Raw genomic sequence first — 17,542 nt, 5'->3', positions numbered from 1 at the left:
AACGCGGCCCGCGACAACAAGAAGACGCGCATCATCCCGCGCCACCTGCAGCTGGCCATCCGCAACGACGAGGAGCTCAACAAGCTGCTGGGCCGCGTGACCATCGCGCAGGGCGGCGTCCTGCCCAACATCCAGGCCGTGCTGCTGCCCAAGAAGACCGAGAGCCACCACAAGGCCAAGGGGAAGTGAGACCGTTTGTTACAAAACACCACGAATCACCAAAGGCTCTTTTCAGAGCCACCTACAAAAACACTTGGAGGAGTTGTGCTACTTTGGTTGGTTATTGGGTAATGAGTGCAACATTGAAATTACGTGAACCTAGTCCTAGTCTTATACAATCCAGTGTGGAATTTAATTTTAATGTTTCAGGCCACGAAGTTTGCTTGTATCTTCCTGTAGTGCATTCTAGGACAAAGCAAATTACAGTTTATGGACTACTTAGTTCCCTCAGCCTATACAGGATGACGTCTCGTTTTTTTTTTAAATTTGGGAATCTCTTCAGCTTTATACCCCCTTTCAACCTTTTCTGTTACATTGCAGAGGATACTTTTTGTAAACACCTTATAACTTACATGCAAGATAAAGGTTACCGTGGTGGCACAAACTTTAAGGAGGCTGAGGTTAAAGAAAATGTTAAAAACAAAACAACAACAAAAAAAACCTCTGCTGGCAACAGACTTAAATGCCGAAGATACACAATTCAGTATATTTCTATTCTGAGTCAGTAGGAGAAATTAGCCGAAAAGGAACTATGGAAATGAAGGTTGAAGATTGATGTAGTAAATCTATTACTAGAGTTATGTTATGTGAAAACAATTTGGAGTATATATGGATAGCAGTTACCTTGAAAAAGGCATTTAGGGGGCTGGAGGAGTGGCCAAGTGGTTAAGGATGATTGCTGATCCTGTAAGAGTTCTCTAGTTTAATTCCTAGCTAACATCAGGTTTAGGGTTGGGGCAGAGAGAAGCTAGAATTGCAGGTCTCTGTCTCCCTCTCATCTCACAGGTTGAGTACCCACTCTTTGTTATATCCTGTGCCAAACTCCACTTACACGGACTGAACCAAACACACATCAGTCTTGGACATGTGGAGCTTGATGGAAGCCAGGATCTACCAACAATCAAAAACCTTTATACATCCTGTTGGACCTCCCAGCCTGCTTGGTATCCTATAGTCAAATCTTCACGTTCCACTGTATTCAAATGACAGATTTGAAACACAGAGGAATAAGAAACCCTTCCTTTGGCACTTTTTAGTGTTAATTGTCTTTTTCTCATGAGACTTCCTCAGAGACATGGGAACACCTCCAGGACATCTGGAGAAAAGTCCCAGCATACGGGTTCAAGACAAACTCATCATTTTATTTGGGTTCCTAAAATAGCCATTGGCTTTCTTCCAGGATTCACAGGCACTCAAGCCAGTCTTCAGTGTAGTACTTGTGTTTTCTACTGAGTGGAGATGACAGGCTCTTAACTGTGCCTCTTCACAGCTCTCTGGTACAGCCCTAATACTCTTCATGGTTTATCCTTGCCCACCTTTCTGACTTTGACTTGCGTCATCATCCCTGCATAGTTGAAATACACACACACACACACACACACACACACACACACACACACACACACAGAGAGAGAGAGAGAGAGAGAGAGAGAGACAGACAGACAGACAGAGACAGATAGAAAAACAAAACCAAAAAAATCCACACACCTCTCACCTGAAAGAGAATAAGAAACTGTATACTAGAGGTTTCTCCAAATTTCATGTTCCAACATGGAAGGAGTCTTATGAAGTTATAAAACAAAGTAAAGATAGGTTTAAACATATTGGAGAGATGTGCAGCAATGTGGGAGAAACTTTTCTCCAGATCCCAGACACTCTCTGATGACTTTCTTGCCTTTTGGATTGGTGGAAACTACTGATCTGCTATGTTGAGGTTACAAATGAGGTTTTTATCTATTAGTCACAAACTCTTAGACATAGAGGACCACATTCAGAGCATACAGTGTGACCAAGAAGACAACCAGCAGTAGAACCTGTGACACTCCAATTTCACTGTTAAGTTTTTATACCTCTCATACATGTAGTTCCTGTCAATCAACCAGTCTTTGCAAATATAGCTTTTTCCATGAATTTTCTTGACAGATTCTAATTTAGTAGATGTGGCAGAAAAGTTTCAGGAGATTAAAAAAAAGTGTTTTTCATTATACTTGTACTGTACAGAGAGTATTGTGCATAGTAGTCACAGATGGAGCCCCGTCCTCAAATATTTTGTTCAGACTTCACAAACCCACTTGGATATTTTCTTGAAAATATTAGTGAAAGTATTTAAACAAACAAAATCTTTGAGAAACGAGGTTGGCAATAGGAACGGTGAAATGTCAAAATAGATAAGCTTAAATTTAATATGGTCACAATAGAAATATCAGAAGTGACCGTAAGTATAGTGATGAAAAATTCACTTAACGGTGAAAAATGACTTTAAACTTAAAAGGATTCACCAAGCGATGCAAATGAGTAATACCGATTGGTGCTTTTATGAAAAATTCTCAAGAGAATAATACAGATATTATGATGGCTTTTTGTAAGTTTGAACTAAAAAACAAAAATTGAAATGCGGTTACAATAGAGAAGGAACACAAGGTAATTCAGAGCACGGTTTGCACGTTGGAAAGTGTGTACTGAGCACCAAAGCGCCTTAGCAGCCGCCTGCAGTATCCTCTCTGGACGGGGTTACGGATTGTTAGGGGGCCGCCTGGCTTTCTGTATTTTGTACAATCCGTGTACTGATTGTGCGCTCGATTCTCCAAACTCTTAAAACAGCATAAGGAGCCAGTTGCCTTAGAAAGCACGGACAGGGAAACAAAAGGCGCCCTTTTTCATTTTTGTAAGTCTTCCCCTCCCCCACGGCTGCGGACGCAACTTCCCGCCTCCTCCTGCCGGTTCTCATTTCGGTCCGCCCACTGCAGTATAAAAGGCGGCGCTCAGGCTCCCTGTCAGCATTTCTGCTCTGAGCTGTCTTGAGTGCAGTCATGTCTGGCAGAGGTAAGGGCGGTAAAGGGCTGGGTAAAGGCGGCGCCAAGCGCCACCGCAAAGTGCTGCGCGACAACATCCAGGGCATCACCAAGCCCGCCATCCGCCGCCTGGCCCGGCGCGGAGGAGTGAAGCGCATCTCCGGCCTCATCTACGAGGAGACCCGCGGTGTGCTGAAGGTGTTCCTGGAGAACGTGATCCGCGACGCCGTCACCTACACGGAGCACGCCAAGCGCAAGACCGTCACCGCCATGGACGTGGTCTACGCGCTCAAGCGCCAGGGCCGCACACTCTACGGCTTCGGCGGTTAAGTCTTTGTCCCTTTTCTTCTACAAAAGGCCCTTTTCAGGGCCACCCACTTAACTCTTTGAAGCGCTGTACTCTTGTCAAGAAGGGTTATAAACTTCCCATCACCAAGAATACAAGTAATCTCTTTGTCATGGGTGACCTACTCTGTAAAGGTCAGGTTTCATATTTTTGTGTACAGTGAATAGATTGGAGTTTCTGAGAGTTTTGACATTAATTAGTAAATTACATTTTCCTGGCTTTGTGCTTAAGACACAATGTTCTTTTCTGTGATCTCACTGATCCGTAAAAAGTTGACAGTATAATATAATATAATAAAAAGTTTGTATAACTGATTATACAAACACACACCAGCTGGTTCTCTAGCTCTGGAGTACAAATATGCCATAGAGGAAAGTTTTGAGTTTGTAGGAGTGCTGGAGATTGAAATTCTGTAGATACCACATTACCAGCATCCCATAACCTTTTCCGTTTGCCATGGCTGGCCTCAAACCTGTGATCTTTCTGCCTCTGCCTCAGAAGTAGCCAGGATTGCTACCAGATCATGTTTCAGAGCTGATTCTTTTTCCCTCCCAGCAATTCTGATTTCAGAATCGCTGAGTGGTTTTTGCCCAAACTATGACTTATTAGAACTTCCTGTGGGTTGCTGGTCTTTCAGGCAACATTAAAACCCCAATGTTCGACAATGTCTTTTCATTGTCAGCATTTGGTGAGTTCTAACACATCATTTGCCTGTAGAACTTTTAGACCACAAACTATTTCTTTCCACACTCCTTTGGAGATCCCATCCACTGGGTCCTTAAATAGTATCTGCTCCTTAATGACTTCTAATTTTATATTTGTAGCTTAAGTTTTCTTATCTAGCTTCTGAATGTTTAGTAGCCTAAGGCTAGTAAATACAACACAATGTCCTAACAGGACACTGCAAACAGTATCCTTTCTCTTTTACTTGAAAATGAAAGCACAATTAAGCAACAACAAAACAGCTCAACCACTGAAGATATCTTATTCTCCATAACAATATATAACCACCCAAATGCACCCCAAAGCAAGCACTTCAATGGTATAGAACAACTTGGAAAAAATCTATATGCAAATATAGTTTATTAAATCTATTATGGCTGGAGCAGTGGCTCAAAGGTTAAGAGCACTTGATATTCTTTAGAATAAGATTTCACTTCCTGGTACCCACTTTGAGCAACTCATAACTCACTAACTCCAACTAAAGAATATCTGATTCCCTTATCTGACTCTTGCATCATCGATGTCCACATCACTCTTTCTCCTAAATAAATAATAAAAAAATTGAATCAATTTAAATGCAAATCCTACAACAAAGGAAATGAAGTGGAGCAAGATTTTATTTATTAATATTTTGTTTTGTCTTTGTTTTTGTTTTCTTTATCTTTTTGAGATGAGGTTTCACATATCCCCAGCAGGCCTTGAACTCCTGACTTAGTTTTTTGGTTTAGTCTCTGAAGTGCCAGAATTAAAACATACAACATCTCTGGCTTATTTTTCTTACTGCTGCATCAGGCTTCTTCATTGGTTATGAAGACAAGTGTCCCAGTTTGGACAAAGTGGAAGGTAGCTGGACCATTGACTCAAGTAGGCAGAAAAATTGGCCTGGACTGTCGTGGTTCAACCCAAACTCCTTGAATACTCTGACGTTTTATTTGTAGTTTTGCTACTAAATGCACCTAGTTCTAGAATGAATAGCATCATTGAATGGCTGGACTTAGGCATTCCATATACGAAATATATTTAGAATATCATGAGTTTTAGCATCCAGGTATTTTATGTTTAAATAGTACCTCATATATACCATCAGTCTCTTGGATCATTATCCCTTTATGTGCATTAACACAACAGCACAGCTTGCTCCATATCTATATCAAACACACTTTAGGATCTTGTTTTACCTATCATGTCTGTAATTTCAAATATACCAGAAAGTTACATTTATAATGCAAGGATAACAAGACCATGAATTTCTCTAAGTATGGTTCACCTCTAGAAAAGATGCTTAATGATATGGTATAATAAATCTAATGTTTACTTCTGCTGTATTTCATGATTTACTCTTTTTTTTTTTTTTTTGGTTTTTAGAGACAGGGTTTCTCTGTGTTGCCCCGGCTGTCCTGGAACTCACTCACTCTGTAGACCAGGCTGGCCTCGAACTCAGAAATCCACCTGCCTCTGCCTCCCAAGTGCTGGGATTAAAGGCGTGCGCCACCACACCTGGCTAGATTTACTCTGCTGTATTTCAATGATAAAGTTATCAAAAGTTAAAGAACATACTTTTTAAAAATAATGGTAGTAACTTTATCTCTGTGAAATGGAACTTAATAGAATATTTTGTAGAAAATCTGCTCACTCTTTTGTGTTGTTTTATGAACAGGGATGAAGATATGAATCACATTTTCTACAAAGCTATTATACTTAAGTATTTGTGCTAATATTGTTAGATGTGTAATAGAATATTTTTGTAAAGTTTCAGAAGATAGTTTGCAAAAGCAACTGAGGGTGTGCCAGATAACAATGCATCTGTGGATAGAAGAGCACAGTAGACTTGGCACATTCAGTCCAAAATAATTGTTGCTGTGTTATCTTGAATGAAAAACTGGGCTTTGGTTACGGCATAGAAAGTCTAAAACCAGTCCAGGTGCTGTGTGGCAAGTGTCTTTCTTAGGCATTGCCTCCCTCAGGATGAACAGGATGAGTGTTTTGAGTATCAGACCCTCAACCTGTTTGTTTCAGTCCCAGGTCTCTGGCATTGCAGATCTTTGTTGTGCATGACCTTCAGAGACAGACAGCTCATTGGAACTCTTCCAAAACCTGGGCCTACCCTCAGCATCTGTACCTCTCCTACCCTGTAACCTACCTACCGTCTGAAGTCTTTGGCCGCATTGTCATGCTGCTGCATTCAAGTTCTGATGCCTCTGGAAAAACTGGTTGTCAGTCTGAACTTTGTGTCATGGTTGTTTGACAAGTGTATGGAAAGGAAGAACTGTTTGTTTTTGACAAAATACAATATGCCTTGCAAGAAATTACATCAATATGAGGAAGGGTAATGTTGTGTACTAGATATTACAGGATCAAAATTATGGATAGTGTTGAAGTCAAAGAGGCTTCTAATACACCCCAGACGAGTTGGCTATTACTTCAGTCAAATAATCATAACATACATAAGGACAAAACTAGTCTGTTGGCATTTTTGTGTTTCACTTTTGTAATAAGGAATATAAAATGTTTTATCTTAAAACATATTTTGAAATAGTTGGTAAACCTTCATATTGATGAAATTCTATTTGTTAACGAGGGGTTTACAGTTTTTTTCAATTTTCTATAAACAATAAACAATGTTTAATTGTATACTTAATGTATAATAGTAGTTTTCACAATTGTATATGACTATTCCCAAATTGTTTTCTATAAACTAAGGAAACAATATGTGGCCTGTGCTTCCTTGGTAAACTTCAGAAATATCTATTATAACCAACACTTTAATGCTTTCTTTCTCAAAGTGTATCCTCTAACTGGAAAAAATATTAACAATAAAGAGTTTAGTCATGCATCCCTAAGTAACAGTGGGGGCCAGCCCTGGTGGGTCCTCTTTCTTGTGTTTCTTCTTGAGGCAGTGGAGGGGGAGGAGCGTTGGATTTACGTTTACAAGATATTGGGCTAAGAACTGGTCTTGTGAGATTCTTAGGGTTACTGTATAATAATAACAACATTTACTTATCTAAGTCTAAGTCACTTTGCTACTGGAGCTGACCTGCCCTTTGAGTCCCTTTGAGAGCGGAAACTTCAGTCTCTGGCATGTAGCACCTTACTTTAAAACAGCAATGTATTAAGAAAAGGATTAATTGCTAGAGCCTGTTCCCTTTTGAACAGATGCCGCTTGCTTGTCAGGCTAGAGGGACGTTTGGAGCAATAAACTTCTGAACCAGGAGAAGAGAATCAGGCTCATAGAAGGAAAATCTTTTACATGAGCAAATATGCATAAACACATAAATTCATATACAGATTAACACATGCATATTTATATATTTCCATTTAAACCAGTTAGGCCCAGCTTGTACACATTCTCATACTTCCATACTTACACATACACACACACACACACACACACACACACACACACACACACACACGTATCCATACTTATGTATCCATTTGGAGCAAAAGACCAAGTGCCAGTGCAGAAAGGATTCACTCTTTCCGGATGGAAAATGAGCTCCAATCTTTATTGCATAGAGAAAGAAAAAGCGTCTTCCCTTTTATTGCTAAATGAATTAAGCCCAAGTCTGTAAGAAGACAGCATTGTTCTCTTTAATAAGTCTAAGTCTACCTTGTTGTTAAGAAAAGAAAGAGCTGTTCTGTCCCATGGTAAGGAGAAGCCTGCCTTCTCCTGCTCTCTCTGCACCTTCTTCTGTTTTCCCTTTTCCCTCTGAATTAGTCATATGGCTCTTTTAGTTTTTTATGCTACCTGATAGTTCCTAAGGTTCTGTTCTGCATTCCCCTTCTAATCTTGCCCTCCCCTCCTGCTCTGAGGTCACAATAATGTGCTTACTCTCAATGCCTTTTCTCCCAATGCTGTGCCTTTACTTCTAAGTTCTTCTTGAGTTCAGTTCTGTCTAAAAGTTCTCTTGTGTCCTGACTAAAAAAATTATCCTGTTCTGTTCTAGAAAATGCTGTTCAGATAAGCATTCTGTCTAAAAAGCTCTTCTCCTCAGCTCAGTTTTATCTCTTCTCTTTGTCTTCAGCATTTATTTATCTTTCAGAATGCATGATCAGATGGTAAAAAGTTCATCACAAGTTTATGCATAAATTTCAATCATAAATTGAGTAAGAAGTTTGCAACAGAGAATGTTTACATGCATATCCATTAGGAGTAATTATCTGGCTAAGCTGTCATCACTTGTCACAGCTCCACAAGTTCATGGAGAGTTAAAAAAACATAACTAAGTTATTAGTGATGTTTTGTATAGATAAGCCCAGTCAATATTTTATCTTCTGTCCCAGCACCTATGATAAATCATTAGTTCCCCTTTGAAGACCTTTGGTTAATAGTTTTTTCAATCTTTTGGAATGTGCTCTGAGTAATATCTCAGAAGCAATTAACTGGTTACACATGGAAGACTGACAGATTGCCGTTTTGATTATCAGAGAGAACCTAATAGCAGTTCCACTATAAAAAGAGCTTAATAAATACTGATATAGCTTTAGGAATTCTTATAGCATTATCATTAAAATTTAAGAAGTCGGACTGGAGAGATGGCTCACAACCAAAAACATAAGAATTAAGAAGTCATCTATTTGTCTATGCAGAATCACTACACGATAGTCTATCTTCATAGTTCTACAGAGATCTGCTCAAAAGGGTGGACTAAAACCTAGTGAGATTGTTAAATATATTTATTAATAACAGGAAAAACATATTAGTAGCAGTAATCTTTACTAAAATGAATTTCTAATGGGCCTTGTCTATCAGCAAAGCAGTCATGGATTAATAATCCAAGGCAGACCATCTCAGGAAGATCATCTGGTAGTTATTAGCTTGTCCTATGTCAGCTCCTGATATCAAAACTATAGCTATCAAATGATATTTAAATTAAAATTTACATAGTAAACTTGGCTTTTTTATTTAGATATCCAAAATAAAAATTATTCAATAATTCAGTGGGAAGTTATCACAACTGTATAATAAATCTTTATGAGATATTGAGGATATATTAAGAAAGAGATGGAAATAAACTCAAGGACAGAAAACATATAATTATTTCAATTGACTCTATAAAACCCTTTGTTAAAGTTCAACATGCCTTCATGATAAAAGTTTTGGGGACTTTAGGAATAGATGGAACATAACTAAAAATAATAAAGGCTAAATACAACAAACCTATAGCCAACACTGTATTAAGTGAAGACAAGCTTGGAGTATTTCCTCTAAAATCAGGATGGCAATTCTCCCCTTTTATTCAATATAGTGGTGAATGTGTTACCTATAGCAACCACACAAGAGAAAGACGTATAAGACATAATACTACAAAGCAAAGAAGTGTAACTCTTCCTATCTAAAGATAAGATTCTTTACTTAAAAGACCATCTGGAGTCTACCAGAAACCTCATGGACCTAATAAAGACATAGTAAAATCACAGTATACAAAAATCAATAATAACAAAAACAAAGAAACAAAATAGTGGTCTTCGTGTTACTAATAGTTGACTCTCTGTCTTATGCTGGGAGCCTGCTACACTAGTGCTGGGGATAGCATACCATGACAGGAACTGACCACAGCAGGCCAGGATGGAAACATCTCAGAAGCCTATGGCAGCTCCTTGTGAAAGAGAATGGCTTTTGGGATCCTGAGAAGCTGGAGACACATCCCTCCAGGGGACCTGCCATCTGAAATAAGGGGCTGTCTGCAGTAGGCCAGGACAAAGACATCTTAGTAGCCTGCGGCAGCTCTTTATTAAAAAAAAAAAAGGTTGTTCCCATTTCTCCTAACCTTAGCCCTGGATCATGGCTGTATAGATTTCGTTTGTACTTAACTGCTTTCAGTTGGCCTTGGTGTACATAATTATTCCATTATATCTAGCTTTCCTATTTCCTTCTCTTTCTACTCTGGTGAATTCTGTGAAGCTAGACGTTCCTTGACATAAGATTCCCAGATCCTATGTGGAGGCTGGACCCCAACACACTAGTTCTCTCTGGAAAACAGCTGAGAAGGTGGAACATCATTGGGGGCAAAACTTGATTTTGCAAAAGTAGAAGCTGCTATGTATTACTAATATTTACTCTCCTTGATTCTTTGTTATTCTGGGACCAGAAACTGATGCTTCGGACTATTAACCCTGTTGCTTAAGAGGGGGAAGGGGAGGGTTAGGTAAAGGATTCATTGCTAGGCAACTTACCATCTTGCCAGGAGCCTTACTTACCTCTCACTAGCCCTGAGAGAGGGAGGCCTTAAGCAATTAACAGTTATTGAACCCTGTCACTCTCACAGAAAGAAAAACTTTTATGCAAGGAAGTATGTTAACACACATACAATCATACACACATTCACCTTTTTGTTGGGCCCAACCATCTATCTGTCTCATCAACTTACATATTTATACACACACACACACACACACACACACACACACACACACACACACATATATATTGGATGGAACAAACTCCCCATGAACAGGTTTCATTGAGCAAGCACCAGTGCAGAAAGTACTCACTCATCCTGGATGAAAAATAAGCTCCAACCTTTATTGCTTAGAGAAGGAAAAAACTTCTACCTTTTTATTTCTGTTAGTAAAAAAACTCATAAAGAAATGGCTCCTAAGTACAAAGGAGTACGAAGAACCCTGCCTGCTCTCTCTGCTCTCATGCTCTGCTCTTACTGTCAGAGTTCCTAACTCTTGTACTTTTTTAGGATACATGATCACATGGTATTCCAAGAATCTTTTTCTCAAAAGTTCACAATAAGTTCAAACATAAATTCAAATCATAAATTGCATAACGAGTTACAACAGAGCTGTTTACATGTGTGTCCATTAAGTCTAGTTATCCAACTAAACACTCATTATCTGCCACTAGCTACATAGGTTCATCAAGAGTTTAATCAATAATCCTTTCCAATGACCAGTTTTGTCATCTCCATGGTGGGTAAACTGAGGTAGGCCGTTATTATTTGGGGGTTAGTTATTATTATTAGAACCACTGATGGGAGTGGATCCAGTTACCTACAGGGGTCGCTGCCAAAGACAACCAGGGATTAGAGAAATTACTCAGCAGACTTTTCTCTGGGGAGCAAAGCTAAAATCAATGAGGCTGTCACTTTCTGTGACCAGCAAGAAAACTATGGACTCTTTTAACTCCTTGGGGCTAGCAAGAAAGAGAAGAATGAAAACATTCTCTCTCCCTCTCTCTCTGAGTGGATGAAACAAAAGGCAGAGCCCAATAACTTCATATACATAAATAATATTCCTCCATGCATACACACACACCATAGACACACACACACATACACACACACCACACACACAAACATGTACACACACACACCACACACACACCACACACACACACACCATGTATATATACATACATGTAGACCTACAGACAGACATATACACATTCACACATAGAATGGTTAGAGCAAACCTCCAGCAAGCAGGCTCCAAGCATTGCACACATCCATATACATACATAAGTACACACAATTGGATGGAGTAAACTCCACACCACACACACACACACACACACACCACANCACACACACACACACACACCACACACACACACACACACACACACACACACCACACACACACACACACACACACAGATAGTTGATGAGTGGAGGGAACAGTAGTCAAGATCATTCACACAAACTTTATATTCATAGTTGATGGATGGAAGGAACAATGCTTCGACCCACTACACACACAAACCTTACACGGACACAGAGTTGATGGATGCACCAATCCTCATAATTCATTCTTTCTTCCATAACTTATGTATCCCAGGAAAACCTCTCAGTAGTATATAACTTCAATGTGATTACATTTTAATTTTCTTCTAGTGATATCCCCATAATCCATGTACATTTGTACCTAAGGGAACTTGTTATAGATTAACAAAGTGTAAGCAAGCCAAGTAGTTTCCTCAGCCCGTTTCTCTTATTGGCAGGCAGCAACTTCTACTTACAAAGAAAGGAGTGATTATTCTACTTATCTTTTAAAGTAATCTTTTAAGAATCTTCAAAGAATTACAAGTCTATAAACTTTTATATTAAAAAAACCAGCCATATCTACCTTAAATCCTTAGAATGCATGTCTACTCATCAGCCAATCTTAATAAATCATGTCCGGGGTTGGAGAGATGGCTCAGTGGTTAAGGGCACTGGTTGCTCTTCCAAAGGTCCTGAGTTCAATTCCCAGCAACCACATGGTGGCTGGGATCTGATGCCCTCTTCTGGTGTGTCTGAAGATAGCTACAGTGTACTCACATACATAAAATAAACAAATCTTAAAAACACCACACACATACACCTACTAAAGATAGATAGATAAATAAATAAATAAATAAACAAATCATATCAGGAAACTGAGGGTAAAAATGGGTATAAGAAATCAATTATTACCAGTCCAACCTCAGTGAGAATCACATCAGCCAGTGCTGCCATTGTTCTCCGTTCCTGACCATAAAAGGTCTCTAGCTTAGCTCGTAAGAATGTGCCTTCCTGAACTTCAAATTCTTTCCTAAGATTTTCTACATCAGAGCCAGTCGTAAAAACCTCTAAACCTAGCTTCACTAACAATTTTATTTTTCCAAATTTTTTAAGGGTGGTGGTGGTCACTGCTGACAATCTAAGTTCTTTCTTAGGGTGAGTACTGATTGAATCATTAATCTTGCTCCAGCAGCAATGCCTGATAGAGATCAAATATCGTGAGTGCCAGAGACGTGAGAGACTGGAAGCCCCTTAGAGATTTCATACAATTCTTCGATTAAGAGGGACATGAGGGCAGCAGGAAGAGCAGAACTCTATACACAGCATGGAGTCCTCAGGACACAGTCCTCAGGGCTGTGCCACACCGTGGCACACTCATGTGACTGTGGTGACCTGTGGGCGGCATTCCATGAGTTCTAAAGCCACTTGTCCTTCCTCCTGTATGGCCCTAGGAAAATCCTTATGTGTAAATTTGCACCGCTTTGCTAAGGGGAAAATCATCTGCCCGATGTCTCATTTGCATTTAACTTTTGTATAGATAAATCCGGTCAATGTTTCTATCTCCTGTTCTTGCACCTACTGTGAGAGACCAAACTGTGGGAAACTAGACCCACAGCAACTCTCACCCTGAAGATCCGGCTGACCCTTTGAAGGTAATTATGTCACCCACTCCTTCATTGTCTCCACCTGGCGCCTGGGACTGCCAGCTTCACTCCCTCCTTCACTTATCGCCTAGAACTGCTTAGACAAAGCCAGCTTCACCTCCTCCTCCATGTCTCCGTTTGGTGCCTGGGACTGTTTATGGCACTCCTAGATAAACTGCAGAATGTTTGAAGGCTGCCCGGGATTGTTTTAGGGCCGACATTCCAAGATAAGCTGCAAGATGCCTGCAATCAGCATCCGCCCCAGATGTCCATCCCTTTCTCTGTATTTTATTATACCCCCTCGATCCCTCCCTATTTTCTCTCACTGTGTGCTTATAATCAGGTTTCCATCCTCCATTAAACAGATCTTACAACTCTTTGCTTGATCTCGCTTCCCTTTCTCCACCCGTTTCTCTTGCAGGCCTCGGTCCTCCTCGACCCACGGAATAACTAAGTCCTGCTGGACCGGACAATATCCGTGGTAAGAATCAATCCTGGGATAAAGTCTCTTTTGGACCTCTGTAGGCTACCTTTAGGAAATTTACCTATTTTGGGACCTTATCTAGTAGAGCTCATCATGTAAACCCCTGTGGGCCGCCTTTAGGAAATTTACCTACTAGCCTTTCACCTATGCTAACTTGAGTCTTAGTCGGGGCTTCTCTTGCTGCACTGAAAGACCACGACCAAAAAGCAAGTTGTGGGCAGAAAGAATTTATTTGGCTTACACTTCTACATTGCTGTTCATCACCAAAGGAAGTCAGGACAGGAACTCATACAGAGCAGGATCCTGGAAATGGAGGCTGATGCGGAAGCCATGGAGAGATGCTTTCTTACAGAAACCAGGATTACTGACCCAGGGATGGCACCACCCACAAAGGCTGAGCCTGCCCCCATTGATTGTTAATTGAGAAAATGCCTTATAGCTGGATCTCATGGAGGCATTTTTTTTTTTTTTTCTTCTGAGGTTCCTTCCTCTCTGATGACTCTAGCTTGTGTCAAGCTGACACACAAAACAAGCCAATACTATTTACCCCTTATCAACTCGACACACAAACACATCACCACTAAGCTATAACCAACCCTTCCTTTCTTATTCACCCTGTCTAGGGGCTTGCTTTGCCTTGAGTTTGGTTTAGGCCTAGAGGGGAGCCTTGACTGACATCAGATTTCTCTTGCCTGATATTTCCTTCAGAGAAAAATCAGACAATAAAAGATTAATTTTCTTAGTTGTAAAAAGGCAATATTCCAAGCAGTGGGTCTGACCTCAGCTGAGGTAAACTCTTGAGAACCTGAGGATTCAAAGTTCTCAGCTTCAACAGGGTCCTCCCACACATCCCCACCCCATGTCCTAGGATCCCATCCTTTGCCAACAAATGCCCTTACTTTAACTGCTGGCCCCTCTGAGACTGAGACTTGGATTTTTGCTGTAGTCCAGGCAACCTTACAATGAGAGCTTTGGTTTGATGTTCTGCGACTCAAGCTCTATGGCTGTTGGAGAGAAGATTCTCTTTAAGGGCACACTTAAAAACCTTGACATTGTTTTATTTGCATCTGGAGCTCATGGAGATCAGTCCTACCCTTTATCAGTTTATCCAGAAATGCTAAGAACAACTAAACAGCAAAAGCACCCCCCCATACCCCCCCCACAAACCATAGAAAGTTTCATATAGCTGGTCACCAAATCTATTACCACACACAAACGATGATCAAGACAATCAAAGGCATTTACCTCTTTAAGTTTGAATTATAGTTTCCACCATAGGCTTTCAATACGCTCTGAGCTCCCAGGGGAGAGAGACTGAGTGATAGGTTTCTTCAGTAGATGACGGTGCTGGCAAATTAAAAGCCTATTCCTAACCTTAAAAGATTCATCCTTATACTTCTGCTCCTCTATAACTAGTTCTGGTACCACTTCTCCTGCTACCAGGGTTCTCTAGAGTCACAGAGCTTATAGAATGTCTCTCCCTATTTATAGTTTTTTTTTTTTTTAATAACTTACAGGGTTCAATCCAACTGATCTAATAATGGCCAGCTGTGAATAAATATTATAGGAGTCTAGTAGTTGCTCAGTCCCACAAGGCTGGGTGTTTCAGCTGTTTTCCTATATAAGCTGGAATCCAGATGAAGTATGCTCCAACAGATATGCTTGTAAGCAGGCATAGAAGAAAAAAAAAAAAAAACCTTCCTTTTTCTATTGTCCTTATGTAGGCTTTCAGCAGAAGATATGGTCTAGTTAAAGAGTGCTTCAAGATCTGGATTAAAGGTGTGTGTTGATACAGATTAAGATTGTGTGTCATCCCACATCAAGACCTGGATCAAAAAACTTGTGTCTCCCAGCCTCCATATCTGGAGCAAAGGCTACAGGTTACATTCCAGATATAGTCAATCTGACAAGCTGACAATCAAGAATAGCCATTACACTCTCCCAGAAAGTAATTAGAAAAATACATTTCCTTCGAAATACTTCCAATTAAGTATTCAGAAATACACCAATAGCAGCAGCAGCAACAACAACAAAATTCCAAGACCTCTGCAACAAAAGCTTTAAGATAGTGAAAAAGGAAAGCATAGTGAAATGAGTAGCGTAGTGCTGTGTTGGTCCTGACTCTATTTTCTGTCTGTTTAGACACTTCTCTGCCTCTACAGTGGCTTTGTCTACCTTGGGAACACATTTGCATTGCCAATGATCCTGACCACTGTCCAGATGTATTAACCAAAGTAGTTAATGTTTGTACAAGCAAAACATAAACTCAAACAACTGCTAAAGAGATAAGTCAAAATGGTCATGTTTGTTCTTCCTGAACAGCTGAAAGCCTACTCTGACCCTCACATAAGAGTGATGTAATTGTGGTCTTTGCTTTTAAGTACATAGCTCCCTGAGTTTACAACACCAGGAGACTTTCTTAGACTTTCTTGGTTGCTGTCCAAAAATTAAAAAAAATAAACCGGGCTGGTGAGATGGCTCAGTGTTTAAGAGCACCCGACTGCTCTTCTGAAGGTCCAGAGTTCAAATCCCAGCAACCACATGGTGGCTCACAACCATCCGCAATGAGATCTGGCGCCCTCTTCTGGAGTGTCTGAAGACAGCTACAGTGTACTTACATATAATAAATAAATAAATCTTAAAAAAAAATAAAAAAATAAACCTTTAATTTGGCCTTATATGTATAATTATGATGGTCTGTAACTTTCTCACTTAAAATATAACAGAAGATAGCAGAAAGTGAAAAAACATTTTAAACAGAAATAATACTGTAAAAATATTTACAATTAATATACAGAATTAATGTAATACCTATGAAATTGTCCATGTCACATTTTACAGGCTTAGAAAAAATAATGCAAAAATCCATATGAAACAAAAAATCGCCAAAGCAATTGTAATGAGTAAGAAGAACGCTAGTGTCATCGCCTTCCCTCAAGTTGTATATAGAGCTATAGTGATAGAGACAGCCTGGTGCTGGAATAAAAAATAGACACGTAGAGAATCCAATGGAATAGAATAGAGGACCTAGAAATAAAAAAGCAAAGCTATACCTACCTAATTTTTGTTCTAAAGTGGGAAAAACATGCTTTGGGGAAAGCCTGGCCAACATTGCTGGTAGAGCTGGATTTCTGACTGTGGAAGACTAGAAATGAATTTGTATCTTTCATCTTGTGCAAAACTCAGTGCAAAATGGGTCAAAGTCCTGAAACATTTAAACTTAGAAGAACACACTAATGCCCTTGAAGATACTGTGGTAGGGAAAATTTTTTAAATAGAATACAAACAGCACAGGATCTAAGGTCAAGTTTCAACAGATGGTATAACATGAAGTTTCTCTACTGCAAAGCAAACAATCAGAACAGCAAATGGACAACCTACAAAATGGGATCAAATCTAGGCTAGCTCTGTTTAAGACTGGAGACTATGTCCAGGATTTACAAAGAACTCAGGAAGCGAATGCTAGAAAAATGAAGCTGCCGATCAGCACATAACTTGAATCAATAGTTTTCAAAACAAAGGCAAGTGGCCAGTGACTGTTAAGTGCTCAACAATAATCCAAGACATCAGGGATATGCAAATTAAAACTACTTTGAGATACCACTTCAGTTAGGATGAAAACCATCAACAAATGTTGGCAAGGATGTGGAGGGAACTCTGATTCACTGGTATTGAGGTGCGGGGTGGAGTACAAATCAATACAGCCACTGTGGAAATCAGTTCGGATATTCTCAAAAAATTAAAAATAGAACTCCAATATGACAAAGTTATTTTAAACCTGAGCATATATTCAAAGAACTCCATACTTACCATAAAGATATTCTTTTTTTTTTTTTTTTTTT

The 17,542-nt window shown here is 39.7% G+C and overlaps 3 protein-coding genes across 3 annotated transcripts in view; 2 read left to right on the top strand and 1 right to left on the bottom strand.

Moving 5' to 3' along the window:
* The window catches only part of LOC110308465 (histone H2A type 1-B/E), a 28,193-nt gene extending 27,738 nt beyond the window's left edge, over positions 1–455 (top strand). The window contains exon 2 of the mRNA XM_021180927.2: positions 1–455. Coding sequence (XP_021036586.2) covers positions 1–189 — 189 coding nt within the window. The 3' untranslated portion in view covers positions 190–455.
* The window catches only part of LOC110308660 (histone H2B type 1-M), a 105,903-nt gene that overhangs the window by 74,512 nt on the left and 13,849 nt on the right, over positions 1–17,542 (bottom strand). The window lies entirely within an intron of this gene.
* Positions 2,976–3,387, top strand: LOC110308658 (histone H4). Its single transcript, XM_021181080.1, has one exon. The coding sequence runs from the start codon at positions 3,030–3,032 to the stop codon at positions 3,339–3,341; it is 312 nt and encodes a 103-aa protein (XP_021036739.1). The 5' UTR covers positions 2,976–3,029; the 3' UTR covers positions 3,342–3,387.

This window comes from Mus caroli, chromosome 13, assembly GCF_900094665.2.
Source record: "Mus caroli chromosome 13, CAROLI_EIJ_v1.1, whole genome shotgun sequence".
Classification (NCBI taxonomy): Eukaryota; Metazoa; Chordata; class Mammalia; order Rodentia; family Muridae; genus Mus; species Mus caroli.
The sequence above is the reverse complement of the archived record's forward strand: the minus strand, read 5'-3'. Positions and strand labels throughout refer to the sequence as shown.

What these genes read in the sequence shown, in the direction of transcription:
- LOC110308658 (XM_021181080.1), top strand. Translation starts at nt 3,030, where the DNA reads ATGTCTGGCAGAGGTAAGGGCGGTAAAGGGCTGGGTAAAGGCGGCGCC.